The 15,819-nt window shown below is 50.7% G+C and overlaps 1 protein-coding gene across 6 annotated transcripts in view; it reads left to right on the forward strand.

Moving 5' to 3' along the window:
* The window catches only part of LOC131584098 (protocadherin alpha-C2-like), a 105,816-nt gene that overhangs the window by 19,294 nt on the left and 70,703 nt on the right, over positions 1–15,819 (forward strand). Inside the window, exon 1 of one of the 6 annotated variants that reach the window (XM_058848867.1) lies at positions 1,960–4,983. The exons of 4 other annotated variants lie outside the window; for them this stretch is intronic. In XM_058848867.1, coding sequence (XP_058704850.1) covers positions 2,467–4,983 — 2,517 coding nt within the window. In that variant the 5' untranslated portion in view covers positions 1,960–2,466. Of the gene's footprint in view, positions 1–1,959; positions 4,984–12,038; positions 14,590–15,819 lie in introns of those variants that run through there. One more of the 6 variants, XM_058848870.1, reaches the window with a different exon arrangement.

Below are 15,819 nucleotides of genomic sequence, written 5' to 3' on the forward strand. Positions count from 1 at the left end.
CTTGTTTCTTCAGCATGCATGGCATATATTTGTTTGCAAAGTAGTACAGAATTACTATGACCATGAAAAATATGTGTATTTCACATTTCCCCCTTTTATGCGTGATTGAAATACACTTTCTAATGTAAGGTACTTAATTGCAGAAGAACACGAACTGAAGTAGATGTCATAATGTGCAGCTGTAGTGACAGACTGAGCAACACATATTGGTAAAGGAGTTGTTTTTGGTGGATTAACGTATTTGTAGAAGCACCTCAGTTTGGTTTCTGACTTGGGTAGTCCATGTTCCCAGCAGTCATAGGCATTGAATTTCTAGGATGTTGTGGGATTTTAACATTATCTGTGTTTACTTAATTTAATTTAATTTTTCCCTTCCTTGAGAACACTTTTTAAAATAAACAGGTTTGTTTTTTTATTTTGTCTCATTGTGTGCTTGCCTTATCATAATCACATGAATATGAAGAGTGATGATGCTTGAAACTCCCAATTTCCACAGAGGGATTTAGCTTGACTTTATCAGGAGGTGTGTTGGCAATTGTGAGTGAAAGCCATGCTGCCAAATAATGCTCTTTTATTTCAGAGTCTGTGCCTCTTGCTGTCACTGTGATTCCCTGTCTTGTAGTCTCTCAAGGTGAATTTTACTTTGAGAGAAAGCCGTGAGGCTTCAGGTTTCATTTGTTTCTGCCTTCATAGAAACGGGTACAGAAACGCTGGCAAGCCAGCGGGGATTTGAGAGGATGGAAAAAAACATGTTTGCTTTTTCAGCTCTGCTTCCCTGAAATTTTGAGCAGTGATCCTTGAACACAAGTCTGACAATAGAGACCTAGAAGTAAATCAAGACAACAGTTAGAATAGCAACAGGTGTCATTAAAAATACCTGTCGAGGGATCTACATAGACTTTTTTAGTGTTTTGTAATGTCCTTTTGTATTGTTTTTTTACCTCTGGGTGCATGGATCGTTGATTCTTCCTGTGGTAGAACCAGCAACTCGGTAATCTGTGAAATTACCTGGTTTATGTTACTGCCTGGCCTACAGGGCAGGGCAGCAGCAAGTGCTGTAGTTGTGTCCAGAAGAGGCTCTGATGTATTTATATCAGTAGATGAGGCGGGAGCCTGGGAACATGTTATGAGATGAACTGTGCCTTACCAGAACAATGGTGCAACGCTTTTATCTTGTCTTCAGTTGTGTCAGGGTTGTTTGATTCTGCTGTGTCCTGCAGCTGCTCGTCTCCATCAGCAATGGGAACATTGTGTTGCCATACTGTGAGTTTCTACCTGCCTAAAAATAATAACCAAGACCTTGATCTTCATTGTCCAGCTACACTTAGGAGATAAAACTTACAGAAAATACTCCACTGACACATAAAGATGAGAGAGTTCAGGTTCCCTGAGCTATTTCACCCTTCTGAGAGGATTTCTGCTCTGTCGATTATGTTTAGAGCATGGAGTTAGGATGTTGCTGATGGAGTTGTAAGTTTTTGGAATTGGTACGTGCTGATGCTTTACTCGGTTGGAAATACATTTCAGAAGGCAAAACAGTGGACAGACACAGGTATTTGTAATATGATGGGTTTACTGTATTATTTACTCTACAAAAAGCCAAGGAGACTGTGTGGAATTGCTCAGCTACATCCCTGTCACAAATCCATGAAAAGGTAAGCAATTTCTGTTCGTTTCTATCATTCCTGGACTAGACCACACACATTACATGTGAATCTGTCTTCTGAAGACCCGAGTACTTTCTATAGACGGAAGATCGAGGATACTTCTGTATCTGATATTTCTGTACTTCTGATAGAGTCTTCTTCTGTAGAGGAAACAGCTGAAATATGTTCCAGAAGAAAACATAGATGAGAAAATCGAGTTATGCCGCCTCAGGCATAAGAGAAGATAAAGTCTGGAGATCAGAAGCAGGGTAGGATTTATGCAGTGAAGATATTCCTAGGTACGACTCCTGCATTAATATGTACGTTCTGTCAAGTGTACTTCTCAATTAAAGTGCATTAAGGAAGGAGAAAAGGAAGAGGAGAAGGAGAAGAGGAGGAGAAGGGGAGGAGACAAAAGAACTCACTATTACCGCTGCGGAGGAAGGCAGTGTTCGGACGGGAAATCCCGGAGCGTGGCGTGCGAGTGGGCGGAGCCGCGGCAGGTCCATCCCCGCACGGAGCCGCTGCGGCAGCGGGAGCAGAACAGCAGGCAGCGGCTCACGAAGGAGCCACGGTCGGACACCAGGTGCCGCTGTTGGCCGCGAAGGCGCCGTGAGACACGGAAGGGCGGCAGCTCCTCCCCGAACCTCAGTCACGGTGCCGTCAGCGGGAGGAAGGATGCGGGAGACCGGCCCGGGCGGGGCACAGAGAAAGCGGAACGGCGTGCCTCTACTCCCAGGGAGACCCTAAGGCGGACGTCGGGGGAGCGGCGGGGACCCGGACAGGGCCAGGGAAGGGGCTGGAGGCACCAGCGGCGGCGATGCGGTGGGGAGCCGTGCTGCGGGTGCTGGTGCTGCAGGCGGCCTGGGCGGTGTCGGGCGGGCAGGTGCGCTACTCGGTGCCGGAGGAAGCGAAGGCCGGGACGGTGCTGGGCCGTCTGGCGCAGGACCTGGGCCTGGAGGCGGGCGAGGCGGAGGCGCGGCGGCTGCGGCTGGTGGCGCAGGGCCGGCGGGCGAGCGTGGAGGTGAGCGGGGCGAGCGGCGCGCTGGTGCTGAGCTCGCGGCTGGACCGGGAGGAGCTGTGCGGCAAGAGCGCGCCGTGCGCGCTGCGCCTGGAGGTGCTGGTGGAGCGGCCGCTGCGCGTGTTCCATGTGGAGCTGGAGGTCACCGACATCAACGACAATGCTCCCGTCTTCCGTGTGGACGAAGAAGCCCTCAGCATCGCGGAATCGTCTGTTCCTGGGTCTCGTTTCCCGCTGGAGGGCGCGTCGGATGCTGATATTGGAGCGAACGCTCAGCTCACCTATACACTCAGTCCCAGCGAGTATTTCAGTCTTGATCATCAGGGGAATAATGATCAGAGTGCGTCTTTGGGTCTTATTTTAACGAAAGCTTTAGACCGAGAGACAATTCCCGTTCACCGGTTGGTGCTGACAGCGAGTGACGGGGGCCGGCCGTCTCTGACAGGCACCATGGAACTCGTGATCACGGTGCTGGATGCAAACGACAATCCACCCCAGTTCAACCAGTCGGTGTATAAAGTTAAAGTCTTAGAAGGTTCAGAGCTCGGGACTCTCTTAGTCACGCTTAGTGCCACTGATCCTGACGAAGGGATCAATAGCGATATTGTATATTCATTTAGTAGACGTGTTAGTACAAAAATTGAAGAAATGTTCACTATCGATGAAAACAAAGGAGAAATCAGACTTCAAGGCAAATTAGACTATGAAGAAATTAATAGATACGAGATCCCTGTAGAAGCAAGGGACAAAGGATCCCCCCCACTGTCAGGTCACTGCAAGGTGGAGCTGGAGGTGCTGGATGTGAACGACAACGCGCCGGAGGTGTGGGTGACGTCGCTGTCGGTGCCGGTGCCGGAGGACGCGTCGCTGGGGACGGTGGTGGCCCTGCTGAGCGTGTCGGACCGAGACTCGGGGGCGAACGGTCGTGTGCGGTGCTGGGTGTGGCCGGCGTCGCCGTTCGGTCTGGAGGCGACGTTCGCGGGCTCGTACTCGCTGGTGCTGCGCGAGGCGCTGGACCGGGAGCGGGTGTCGGAGTACGAGGTGGAGGTGCGTGCGGAGGACGGCGGGGCGCCGCCGCTGCGCGCCAGCCGCGGGCTGCGGGTGCCGGTGTCGGACGTGAACGACAACGCGCCGGCGTTCGCGCAGGCCGTGTACACGGTGCTGGCGCGGGAGAACAACGCGGCGGGCGCGGAGCTGGCGCGGCTGTGGGCGCGGGACCCGGACGAGGCGGGCAACGGGCGCGTGAGCTACTCGGTGTGGGAGGGCGGCGCGGCGGCGGTGTCGGCGTCGGGGGCGGCGGGCGGCGGGTGGCGGCCGGCGTCGAGCTACGTGTCGGTGGACGCGGAGAGCGGGCGCGTGTGGGCGCTGCAGCCCTTGGACTACGAGGAGCTGCAGGTGCTGCAGTTCGAGGTGCGCGCGGTGGACGCGGGGGAGCCGCCGCTGTGCGGCAACGCCACGGTGCAGCTGTTCGTGCTGGACGAGAACGACAACGCTCCGGCGCTGCTGCCGCCCGCGGGCTCGGCAGCGGAGACGGGCGGCGTGGCGGGTGAGGCGGCGGAGCTGGGGGCGGCGGCGGAGCTGGGGGCGGTGTCGGGCTCGGGCACGCTGTGGGCGTGGGCGGCGTGGGGGGCGCCGGCGGGGCAGGTGGTGGCGAAGATCCGCGCCGTGGACGCCGACTCGGGCTACAACGCGTGGCTGCGCTACGAGCTGTGGGAGCCGCGGGGCAAGGGCCCGTTCCGCGTGGGGCTCTACAGCGGCGAGGTGAGCACGGCGCGGGCGCTGGACGAGGCGGACGGCCCTCGCCAGAGGCTGCTGATCGTCGTGCGCGACCACGGCGAGCCGGCGCGCTCGGCCACGGCCACGCTCAGCGTGTCGCTGGTGGAGGCGGCCGAGGCGGCGCTGGCGGCGGGATCCTCGTCGTCTTTGTCGTCTTTGTCGTTGTCGCGGGCGGCGGGTGCGGGCGCGGAGCTGGGTCCCGGGGCGGCGAGCGCGGCGACGAACGTGTGGCTGGTGGTGGCGATCTGCGCCGTGTCGAGCCTGTTCCTGCTGGCCGTGGTGCTGTACGGGGCGTCGCGCTGGGCGCCGCGGGCGGCCGTGCTGTCGGGGCCCGGGCCCACGACGCTGGTGTGCGCCAGCGAAGTGGGCAGCTGGTCGTACTCGCAGCGCCACAGCCGCAGCCTGTGCGTGGCGGACGGCGCGGGCAAGAGCGACCTCATGGTTTTCAGCCCCAACTTCCCTCCGCCGCCGCCTGGCCCTGCTGCAGAAAACAGTTCTGCTGGGAAGGGGCCGTCTCTCTCCCCTCTTGCTTCAAGCGTGGTAAGAGTCTTCGAAAAGTTACATTTTTGTTTCTCTCACTTAATACATGAATCTTCGAAGTTTTAAAGCATCTTTTCTGTGATAAGTGTTTTAGAACAATGTCCTAGCTTTGTAGTGTGTTGCCTTTAGATGTGATGATGTGCCTTAGATATGCGTGTTCACTATATGAAATTTCATTTTCTCAATATACGACTGCCCCTCAAAATTTCTATAATTTCTTTACTTCTTTCATTCTTTTTTAAAAATTGTCTTGGATAGGACGTTATTTTTATCTTGGGTTTTTTTTTAGGTTTTTTTTTTTTTTTTTTACTGCCTACTTGGCATCAAAGTGCAGTGCTAGGTCTTAGGGATATTTTATTTTCCTGTTTTAAGTGCCTTTCGACATGTGAGTTCTTCAGTAGTTTGATATTTCCTTCATGGTGAATGTAATTGTGTCTTCGAACCAGGCGCCTTTACACTTATTTGCTGACTGTCGTGTTCACTCGCGCACTCGCGAGTTTTTAGATTTATAGAATCTTTCCGATTGTTTTGATTCACCGCTCTTGAGATACTGAAATCCATGCAGTGACAATTTTGGGGTAAAAAGAGTTGATGAAATGTTGGTGGAGGTTGTGGGTGTTGTTCTGTCTCTGGAAGTCTGTCAAAAACATGTGCGTGTGTGAGAGTGGAGTGAAGCAAAATTCAGGACGTTTTGTGGAAAAATGGAGAAGTGTTTGAGGGAGGTGGTGCTCTCTGGCCATTCCCCACGACCTGATCTCACTCTTCGTAGTGATGGGGCTTCTCTTTTACCGCATCCATCCAGAAATGGATGTGGAAAGAAGAGTCCAAATTTGGTGGGAGTGGAAAGAGGCAGGAAGAGTGATTCAGGGAGAATTATAAAGGAATTTTTCTATGTCTGGTGTTCAATAGTTCGGGGATGGTAGGTTGAAAGCTTTTGGCTCTCCCAGCAGTAGAGCAGAAAAAAACCAAGAGAACAGTTTTGATACTAGCTTCCTTAGCGATTTCCCGACGCAGAGAGCGCTCTGATTGTTTAATTACCAGGTTGTTTTCAACACCATTATTTTTCAGCTGATCTTGTCCGTGCACTGATGACACTGAATTGACTCGGTTCTCATCTTGGCAAGCTTCGAAGAGCTCTTTGAGATAAGACTTTAGGGTCATGTTTAGCGTTTCTTGTTCAGTGTCAGAAAATTAGAACAATTTTTAAAGGGAAAAGTGAAGATCTTTTCTATTTCACTTAGTTTTGTCTATAGCTTAAAGGTGAAATGGATAAAGCTGCCGGGGTAATAAAAACAAGCAGTACGTATATAATTTTATGTTATGCATTCAGTTCGTTTGGTTAACCCCCATATTTTTAAGACACAGTGATATCTGTAAACGCGGTATTTTTATTTTGACAAAGTTCACTTGGTTGGGTTTTGAGCTAATCGAGTTCTTTAGAGAAAGCACACGGACTGAAGAGCTTAAATGATGGATCGTTGTTTCCAAAATCACGAGAATTGTGCTTATAGGTGTATAGAAAACAGCAACGCATTTTGAAAACTTCACATCCTTTTTGAAAAGTATCATAGGAGTGGGTTATCTCTCGTCGATCTGTAGGAAATCATTTGAACATGTCCCACGTTTTTCTCTTCTCTTACGTGTTTTAGTACCGGCTTTAAATTTGAGTTCTTTGTGTATTTGCTGGGGATTGCTTATTCAGTCTCTTTTGATCGTGAGCGGATGTCCGTGCTGAAGGGGAGTGTGTCATCACTCTGTGATGTGATTAACTGTTCATGAACCACCTTCACTTGTGAGCAGCAAGGGTTACCCCAGCTCTGTACAGCTGTCACTTCTTTCTTTTATTCACATGGATGTGATGGGACCACGATTTTCTAAAGGAAAAACGTCTATTTTAAGCTTATAAACAGATTTAACAACCTCTGTAGAAGATGGAGAAACAGCATTTGCCCACAGGTGTGGGAAGAGACTCGTTTCTTTAGGTTATGATTGAGGGTGATTTGGGGTCTCAGTGCCAATCATTTGCGGCAGGGGAGGATTTGTCTTCTCTTCGGTTCCCCTTGGTTTCTGTGACTGTAGCAATGAGTTGAAGACTTTATCGGGGTTTGCTATAGGCGTACACTGTCAAGAAAATATTCCAATATTTCTGTTAGAAACGTAAAGCAATCTTAGCTTTAGAAACAGCTCGTGGATGCTTTATCGTGGAATAATGTGGGCAGGATTCCTTAACAGAAGGCTCTAGAATATCCGTCAGTGCCTTGAATAAACGATGCCAGTTTCGCTCAGAGCTGTCAGTCGCTGTAAGCCCAGGCTGTTCTGACTGCCGCACGTGGTTCTGGAGAGCGCTGCTGATTCAGGCGATGTCATCAGGCGCAGTCCTGGCAGCCGAGGCGGGGCTGGCACCGGGAGCGCTGCCGAGCGCTTCTGCGGGCGGCTCCGGGAGCGGGAGGAGCGGAGGGGAAGCGGCTGCAGCGCCCGCTCCGCCGTGGTGGCCGGACGATGTTTTGCAGCTGCTAAACGAGATTTTACAGGCAGGGAAATGCTTCCTCGGAGTTGTCAGAGACTCCGAGTGCTCGGCTCGGAGCCGCTCCTGCCTCACGGGCGGGACCGAGTCCCCGTGCCCGCTGTCGATGGTGTCCTCCCCGGCAGCTTCTGTCAAGCCCGGTGGTCTCTGACTGGGGGTCAGCAGACCGATCTGTTGTGTTAAAGAGACGAGTTCTTGCCTGCGATGTGCTGAATGGCATGAAGTGGGTCCCTGTTTCTGTGTCTTGGTGCGGGTAATGGGGATTTTCGTGGGAATCTAGAAATCCTCTGCATATGAGACTGGTATTCTGGGCTCCTGATAGCTAAAAGTCATCTCTGCTCCCCAAGGAGCAGCTGCGAGCTTTTTCAGGGGCATCCTGACACCACTGCTCACTCCGCCAGCAGCACAGCCTGCCTTGGCAAGGAAGAGGGGCTCGGAGCAGATTCGCCCGGCGATGCTGCCAAAAGTTCTTCCCGTCCCATCCATCGGGAGAAGCGCGGGGCTGAGAGCGAGCCCAGGCTGGGGGGGTCCCGCAGGGCTCAGAGCGGGGTGCCTGCCACACCTCCCGAGCAGGAGGAGCCCGGAATTTCGGCTCGTCGGGGCCCCACCATCCTTCCTCTCGTGTGAAAGGCGATACCGGGGTCCTGGCACCTCCGCGCTGGCGATCTGGGCTCCGTCCGAGGTCCGGTCGCCCTTGGTTCGCAGGCAGACTCTATTTACTGTCGGGATCCCATTATTGTGTGAGCTTTTTATGTTCTCCTTCCAGGCGGCGGTGAGTGCTGGAGCGGGGACAGCTGCTGCTGCACAGAGCTCATCGGTTTCCATGGGAGGAGAAACAGCAGAGCTGTTGTTCTGTCTGTTCTCCTTCACAGATTCCCCTGCTGTCTCCCGCTGAAATAGTTTAGCACCAATGGGCTCCCCTCAGTTGTGGTGAGCGCCCCAGGGATTTTCCCAAACCCCAGCACCGAGCGGGACACTTAAATAATCGCTGACATAAAGATGATGATCAAACACGAGTGTTCCTTCGTGCAGGGCTCCACAGCCATGACACACGACGGTTTTCCTCTTCACCTTTAGCTTTTGCCTTTGCTGGTTTAGCAGTTTCTTCTGGCAGCCACCATTGCTCTGAGCACAACGCGCCTGACTGGACTAGTGACGTCTAATCGCAGGAAAAGGGGAGGATTGGCTGAAAATGTAGGACAGGGAGGGAGGGAGGATGAGTGCGCTCCGAGGCCGTGTAAGGGAAAGCACCTGGCGGGCAGAGGAACGTGGAGGAAGAGCTCTCTGAACACGTCAGGGAGTGAGACATGATGAGGGGTCGTGTAGAAGTGAGTGATACCTCAGAAGGATCACAAAGATGAATTCCTCCATGAGTCAGGTCAAACGGGCTCTAAGAATGAGTCCAGCAGAGAAAAGGGAATAGGGAATGGTTTGGATATGGCAAGTGTGAGATGAGGGGGTTTAAAGAGAAGTGAGATTGTCTATTGTGATACCAAGGGAAGTGTCTGTGTTAAAGGTGTTTAATACAACTTAATACTTCAATACAGCATAGTAATGTAATTAGGGTGACTTGAGATGGTGAGGAGACCTTTGAGATTGGAGACCCTGAAAAAAAGGAGTAGGTGGAAGGGTGGCCCAAAAAGACTGAGTACAGACACACTTGAGAATGCCTTGAGGTGGATGTGGAAGGGAAAGCACAAACAGGCAGGGAGGAACATGCCTGGGACTCAGCCAGGCAGAGCAGTGGCTTCACGCTATGGGCAAGGCTGGATTCTGCCCCAGTGGCACAATTGTGTTATTCCCTTCATGGCAGCAGTGTCTGTGCTGTAACTGGCCCTCAGTATTTAATCTTACTAAGCACTGGATCTCGGCTGTGACCCAGAGCTGTTTACCTGAGTGATGTGTGGGCCAGACACTCGTGTGCTGGATTGGGAAGGCAGAGTGGTAGGATCTGGGTGCCGAGATGGTGCTGGCAATATGCACATTCTGGTGAGCATAACTGCCTGATGCATTCCTTGTCCACAGTGGAAAATACGAGAGGACAAACTATGCCAAAACATTAAAGCAGGGTGGCAAGGTTTAAAAATAATGTTAAAAACAAGTGAAGACAAATTCACTCGAGAGTCCCATAAACAAGCACTGGGCGATGCTGCCAAATTAGAGATGTAGCAGAAAGATGAAAAACTTATTTCATGGTTAGTGAGTAGTAAATGAGTGGAATAAAGATTAATATAATTGTAGGCTGACTTCACTTCTCAAAGGTGAGTACATCTGAGAGGCACATGTGCAATTTGATTTTGGCCATTCATTAATCAGTTTCTGCTAGCATTGCTAGTCTTTCAGGCACCAGAATGAACAACTACAGCTTGTCATTCCAATATTAGATTCGAGGAAAATGTGCTTTTGAGGGGGTTTGTCTGCTCAACAAGAGCATCTTGAGTCCCAAATTCTTGGGTTTCTTTATTGTAAATTGAGTCCCAGACGGTCGGGTAACGTGTTTTACCTATGAGGGATCAACATGTGGCTTTTCAGCTCTTCCTGGACAGATGGATTTAACCTTGCAGGTTTATGTTAAGGAAATACTTCAGTCTTTCCTGTGGCTTTAATAGATGTTTTTTCATTGGTTCAGGGTGTTTAGAATGACTGTGCATCACTACAGAGCAGTAAACCCAGCAACTTCTCAGGTATTGTAGATGACATTGTTGCAGAAGAGGATAGATTTGGAGCGGGGGGAGTCTGGATGACAATTCTGCAGTGACTGGGTAGGAACAGGAATTGGGTATTTCTGCACTTAACAATCAAGAAAAGAAAAAGGGGTAAGCAGCAAACCATGAGTACTTGCATTGTATACTGTGTGCAGTGGGTTATTGAACAGGTTTATGTCCTCTGTGAATTGAGGTGGATGCACAGCAGCAGCTCTGTGGCTTTCTCTCAGCCTTGGACTGCTACCCCTGAGCTGTAAGGGATTCTATAACATCAGTGAGCAGAAGTAAAATGCAACTGCCAGGACCTCCTGGAGTTTAAAAAATCACATCTGCAGACAGCTGTGCTGGAGCAGACCAAAATCTGTTCCAGTGTGCCAGGATGAGGACCTCACTGTGAGACTGTGAGGATTTGCTGAGTTGTGAAGATGCAAACAGATGTATTGATTTTTATTTTTTTTTTAATTTAATGTACAATGTTTAATGTTTTTGGCTGTGTTCCAGATTTTCTCCCTTTTAGAAAGGCCCTATGTATATTATATATAATTGAAATGTTCTGTTTCACTTGCCTGGAAATTCTCAGCTGCAGAAAGAAACACAATGAATATGAGAAGGGTTAAGACCTGTCCTTGTCACACATTTATATCCTCTTGCTTTTGATTGATCAGGATCTCATAACAAGCTCTCACAGAAGAGAACTGGAAACAGAGGAGATGGAGCTGTTGCCAGGGTCCATCTGTATAAACTGCTGCTGAAGATCAGTCCAGGAAGGTTTTCCAGCAGGATATTTTGAAATGCTTTTTTGTCCTCTCATACCTGCTCTGGGGTGTAGTTGCTAACCGTCCCCTCTGTGTGGAAAGCTGAGGGAACAGAGAGCTTTGATGTTATTTTTTTTTTCCACTCATGATCTGCAGTCTCTGTGTGACATCAGCTCGTCTCTCCCCACAATTCCTGGGCATGTCCTAAATGCAAAACCTCTTTGGTGCTGATACTTATTTCCATACGAGTAATTGAACTGCTGCAGCCTTTAATTTTCCTCCACCACCCGAGCTATCCCCATCCTGCTTTGGGAGGCTGGATGGGAGCTCGTCTGTGGCTGGGGGTGATCTGACTGTCAGAGGAGAGACCCTTCCCTCCAATAATTCGTGTTAACTTCCCTTGTTCTGAAGGTTAAGCAGAAAACAGCCTTTTTCATTTTCCTTATTTTCTCCCCGTTTTTTTTTTTTCCCTTTTCTTTCAGTAAAGTTTAACAGGGGTAGAATCGACTGCCTCCTTTAATTGTGCTCTTAAAACCCCTCTGGGAAATGTTGTGCTCAGCCGGAGCGTGTCTGGGCTGTGCTGACCCATGTTTAGCCGATGCCTGTCACTTCTCATCCACCTTTCCCTTCCACCGCGGCTCTCTGACAGCGCATCCTCTCGCTGCCTCTCCCGCAAGGAGCGGAGGGAGGAGGGGGCTCTGCTCTGCCTCTCTTTTTCACCGAAACACATCCATGACGCGCACTCGGCTGCGCGCATCCCCCCGCTCCATCTCCGTTAAAAAAAAACCAAAAAGGGGAAGAAAGGGGCTCGGGAGGAGAAGCAGCCGGCGGACAGCGGGACAGCGGCGGCGGGGGGAGCGCAGCCCCCTCCCCCGGTGGCGCCGCTGTCCCCGCGGCCTCTGGGTGGCGCCGCCGCCGCCGCCTCCCGTCTAAGAACGCGCGGGGCCGGCGCGCCGGGCACAGCGAGCGGCGGCGGCGGGGGCAGCGCTACCGAGCTGCCGCCTCGCCCCGCACGGCACCGGCGGCACGGCCCGGGGGGCAGCGGAGCCGCCGCGGAGCCTCCCCAGCCTGCACAGGACCTGTCGCCTTGCCGCCGGTGCGCCCCGGTGCCCGCTGGCTTCGCGCCGGGAACTTGGGGTGCTCGCTGAAATTCTGGATTATGTTCCTGCTGAGCCGGTCTGCGGGGAGCTGAGCCAGGGGAGGAAGCATGCGGGGCTATTTAATGGTTTTCTGCCTTATTTGCTGCACCGTGGACGGGCAAATAGTGTATTCCATCGCCGAGGAAACAGAGCGTGGAGCGTCTGTTGGGAACATAGCAAAGGATTTAGGAATAGATGCAGCCACACTTTCAGCTCGGAAATTTCGCATGATCACCGGTTCAAGTAAGCAATATTTTAATATAAATGCCAGCACAGGGGCTTTGTCTGTTAACGAGCCCATAGACAGAGAGCAGCTTTGTGAATTAAAGTCTGTCTGTCTTCTGAATTATGAACTCGTGTTAGAAAACCCTCTAGAGCTTTATAGGATGGAATTCAAAGTCTTGGACATAAATGACAACTCCCCCAGCTTTCCCTTAAGTGAATATCATATAAACATGCCTGAGTTCCTGTCACCTGGGGCACGGTTTGCACTCCCCAGTGCCCAAGATCCTGATGAAGGTGCTAACAGTGTCCAGAATTATACTCTGAGCCCCGATGAACATTTCTATTTGGAAATGCAGATACGCGGGGATGGGAGTAAATATCCTGAATTGGTGCTGAAGAAAGCCTTAGACAGGGAGCAGCAAGCCACTCACAGACTTGTGCTTACAGCCAAAGATGGTGGGAATCCTCCAAAGTCTGGTGATGTCCCGGTCATTGTGACTGTGCTGGATACCAATGACAATGCACCAGAATTTGAGCACTCGGTCTACAGGGCGAGTATCTTGGAAAACTCCCCCAGTGGCACTTTGGTAGTCCAAGTGCACGCCACAGACTTGGATGAAGGTCCAAATGGAGAGGTCAGGTATTCCTTTAGCAATACAACTTCTGCTGACTTACAGCGAATGTTCTCAATTCACCCACACACCGGGGAGGTGACAGTCAATGGCGTTTTAGCTGTTCAGAGACCCCTTCTCGAGATGCTCATTGAGGCAAGAGACAATGGGGCATTTGGCATGTCCAGCACAGCTAAGCTGCTGGTGGAAATCACAGATGTGAACAATCATGGCCCAGAGATTACAATTACATCCCTTTCCAGTCCCATTCCTGAGGATGCTGTTCCTGGCACGGTGATAGCCCTGCTGAGTATTTTGGATAAGGACCCTGGGGAGAACGGGAAAGTAACCTGCCAGATCTCTGAAAACCTTCCCTTCCAGTTAAAGCCTTCCCTTCAAAACTACTACAGCCTTGTCACCAGTGAGCTTCTGGACCGAGAGCTGATCAGCGAGTACAACATCACCATTACTGCCACAGACTTGGGTTCTCCTCCCCTCACCACTCAGAAGACTGTTTGGGTGCAGATTTCTGACGTGAATGATAACGCCCCTGTCTTCAGTGCTGACGCATTCGATGTGTTTGTGGAGGAGAACAATCCACTTGGTGCTTTTCTCTACCAGGTCTCGGCATCTGACCCTGATACAGGGGAGAATGGACGGGTCTCTTACACGCTCAGGAATTCCACAGTTGCAGGCAGTGCCCTGACCAGCTTTTTGTCTATGAACTTGGCCAATGGGAGCATCTATGCAAAACGTGCCTTTGATTTTGAGCAGCTTAGGAGCTTCCATTTCCAAGTGGAAGCCAAGGACAATGGGTCACCAGCCTTGAGTGCTGCCATAAGAGTGAATGTTTACATCTCAGACCAGAATGACAATGCCCCGGCCATCCTGTACCCCACCAGCCAGAATGGCTCCGTAGCTGTGGAAGTTGTGCCCCGCCTGGCTGATGAGGACTACCTGGTGACCAAAGTGGTGGCAGATGACGAGGACAATGCACAGAATGCTTGGCTTTCCTATCACCTTGCCCATTCCTCCGACTCCACCCTGTTCCAGCTGTCACCGCACACCGGCGAGCTGCGCACCACGCGCTCCATGCGCTCCACCGACTTCCTCAAGCACAAGGTGGTCGTGGTGGTGCGGGACCATGGGGATCCGCCGCTCTCCTCCACCGTCACGGTGGGCATCCTGCTGGCTGACACCCTGCCCCAGGCACTGCCAGACTTCGATGACAGCGGGCAGCCGCCACCGCTACTCAACGCCACAAACATCTACTTGATCATTTCCCTTGCCTGCGTCTCCTTCATCTTTGCAGCGTTCATCTTCTTCCTCGCCATCATCCGGCTGTGCCGGTGCCGGACTTGCTGCTGCAATGGCTGCTGCTGCCCATCTGATGACTATAAAAAGTATTGCTACAGTGTGCACATGCTTCCCAGCTCCCACCTGCCACCGGACATGCTGGAGGTCACTGGCGTGGGCAAACTCACTCACACCTACTTGTACAGGGCATCTGTAGGTCTTGGGCCTAGTAACGGCAGCATCCCAAATGGAGATGCTGGGAATGTTCCTAGTGGCTCAAGGTTACAAGTGCCAGGACCCTGCATCCAAGTGCAGCAGGTCCAAAGTGACCGGTTGAGTGCTGTCCTCGTGGTAAGTGCTTCTTCCTTTCACTTTTTTTCTCCCAGGCACATGGCCTTGTGTCTGCACTAAGCTGCTCAGTGCAGAACATACTTGCAGGGAAACGAGTGTCAATTCATGGCACCTGGAGGAAATTTCACTTTCTTTTCTCTATTTCCTAAAGCCAAGAATCTCTTTGGCTGAAATATTGTCGTGGGATGACAAAAGAGATTTTCTTTTCCCTGCTGTAAACTTTAAGGACCTTCAGACACAACTGAAGGTAAAGGTGTATGTGAAAACTAAATACTGTGCAAGCCAAGCCATTGTCTTTAGAGAGCTAAGTAGGGGCAGGATAAGAGTCCATGCAAGTTTCTAATCAATGTCTGGTTCTAAGAGACACTGTATAGAGTCTGTGATTTTAACTTTTTAAAATTTTTTTAATCCCACCCTGACATTCCTGAGATTTTTTTCATTGAGGGGGAGTAGTTTGTTGAGCCAAGATGCTGGTTTGCAATGTCTAAGGTAACTCTGTGGTGGAATAGCTGCAATTCCATATCCAGCACCTCTTTAGGAAATGTGACTTGTAGTGCCCATCTCACTTTCCAAGCAATCCATAGGTTTTGTGAATCTAAAATATTCTCTTCTGGGCCTCTGACCAAGCTGGTTTCTTCTCAGTAGTATGATGAGTGATTTTTCAGGGGAAAATATCTTCCTGATCACAGTGTAGGGCTACAAGCTGGGCTATGTCTGCAGACATCATTTGCTGGAAGTTGCTGCATTACTTGTCCAAGATTCAGTTGTCTTATATCTATTTTTAATAGGTCCTGTGAGGCGTCTTTATATTTTTATGAAGTTTTGAGATGTTTTGCCTGCAGACTGTCAAATTCCTTGGTGTGCATAACAGTATCTAACCACTGTTGGGTCTGTCCAGGCCAGTACTCTGTGTCTGGTAAGAGCTCCAGGGCATTCTAAGTGAAATGTAAAAACTCAGGTTAGACAGACATGGTGTAATCTGCTTCCTGCTGTTCTTTTTTATTCTAGTTTACAATTATTAGAGGCAGTCCTAAATCTGTTGCCATTATGTTTATTTTCACCCTTGAAATCTTTATTGTACCTTTAAATATATATTAATGCCCAGCCCCTTTTTGAACCTTGATGTAAGTTCAATAACTTCTTTGGATAATCAAATATACATTCAGCTATATAACATTTTGGTTTATAACTCTTGAATTTCCAAGTAGTGACTTTTTGTAAGCTTTCCCT

This window comes from Poecile atricapillus, chromosome 13, assembly GCF_030490865.1.
Source record: "Poecile atricapillus isolate bPoeAtr1 chromosome 13, bPoeAtr1.hap1, whole genome shotgun sequence".
Lineage (NCBI taxonomy): Eukaryota > Metazoa > Chordata > Aves > Passeriformes > Paridae > Poecile > Poecile atricapillus.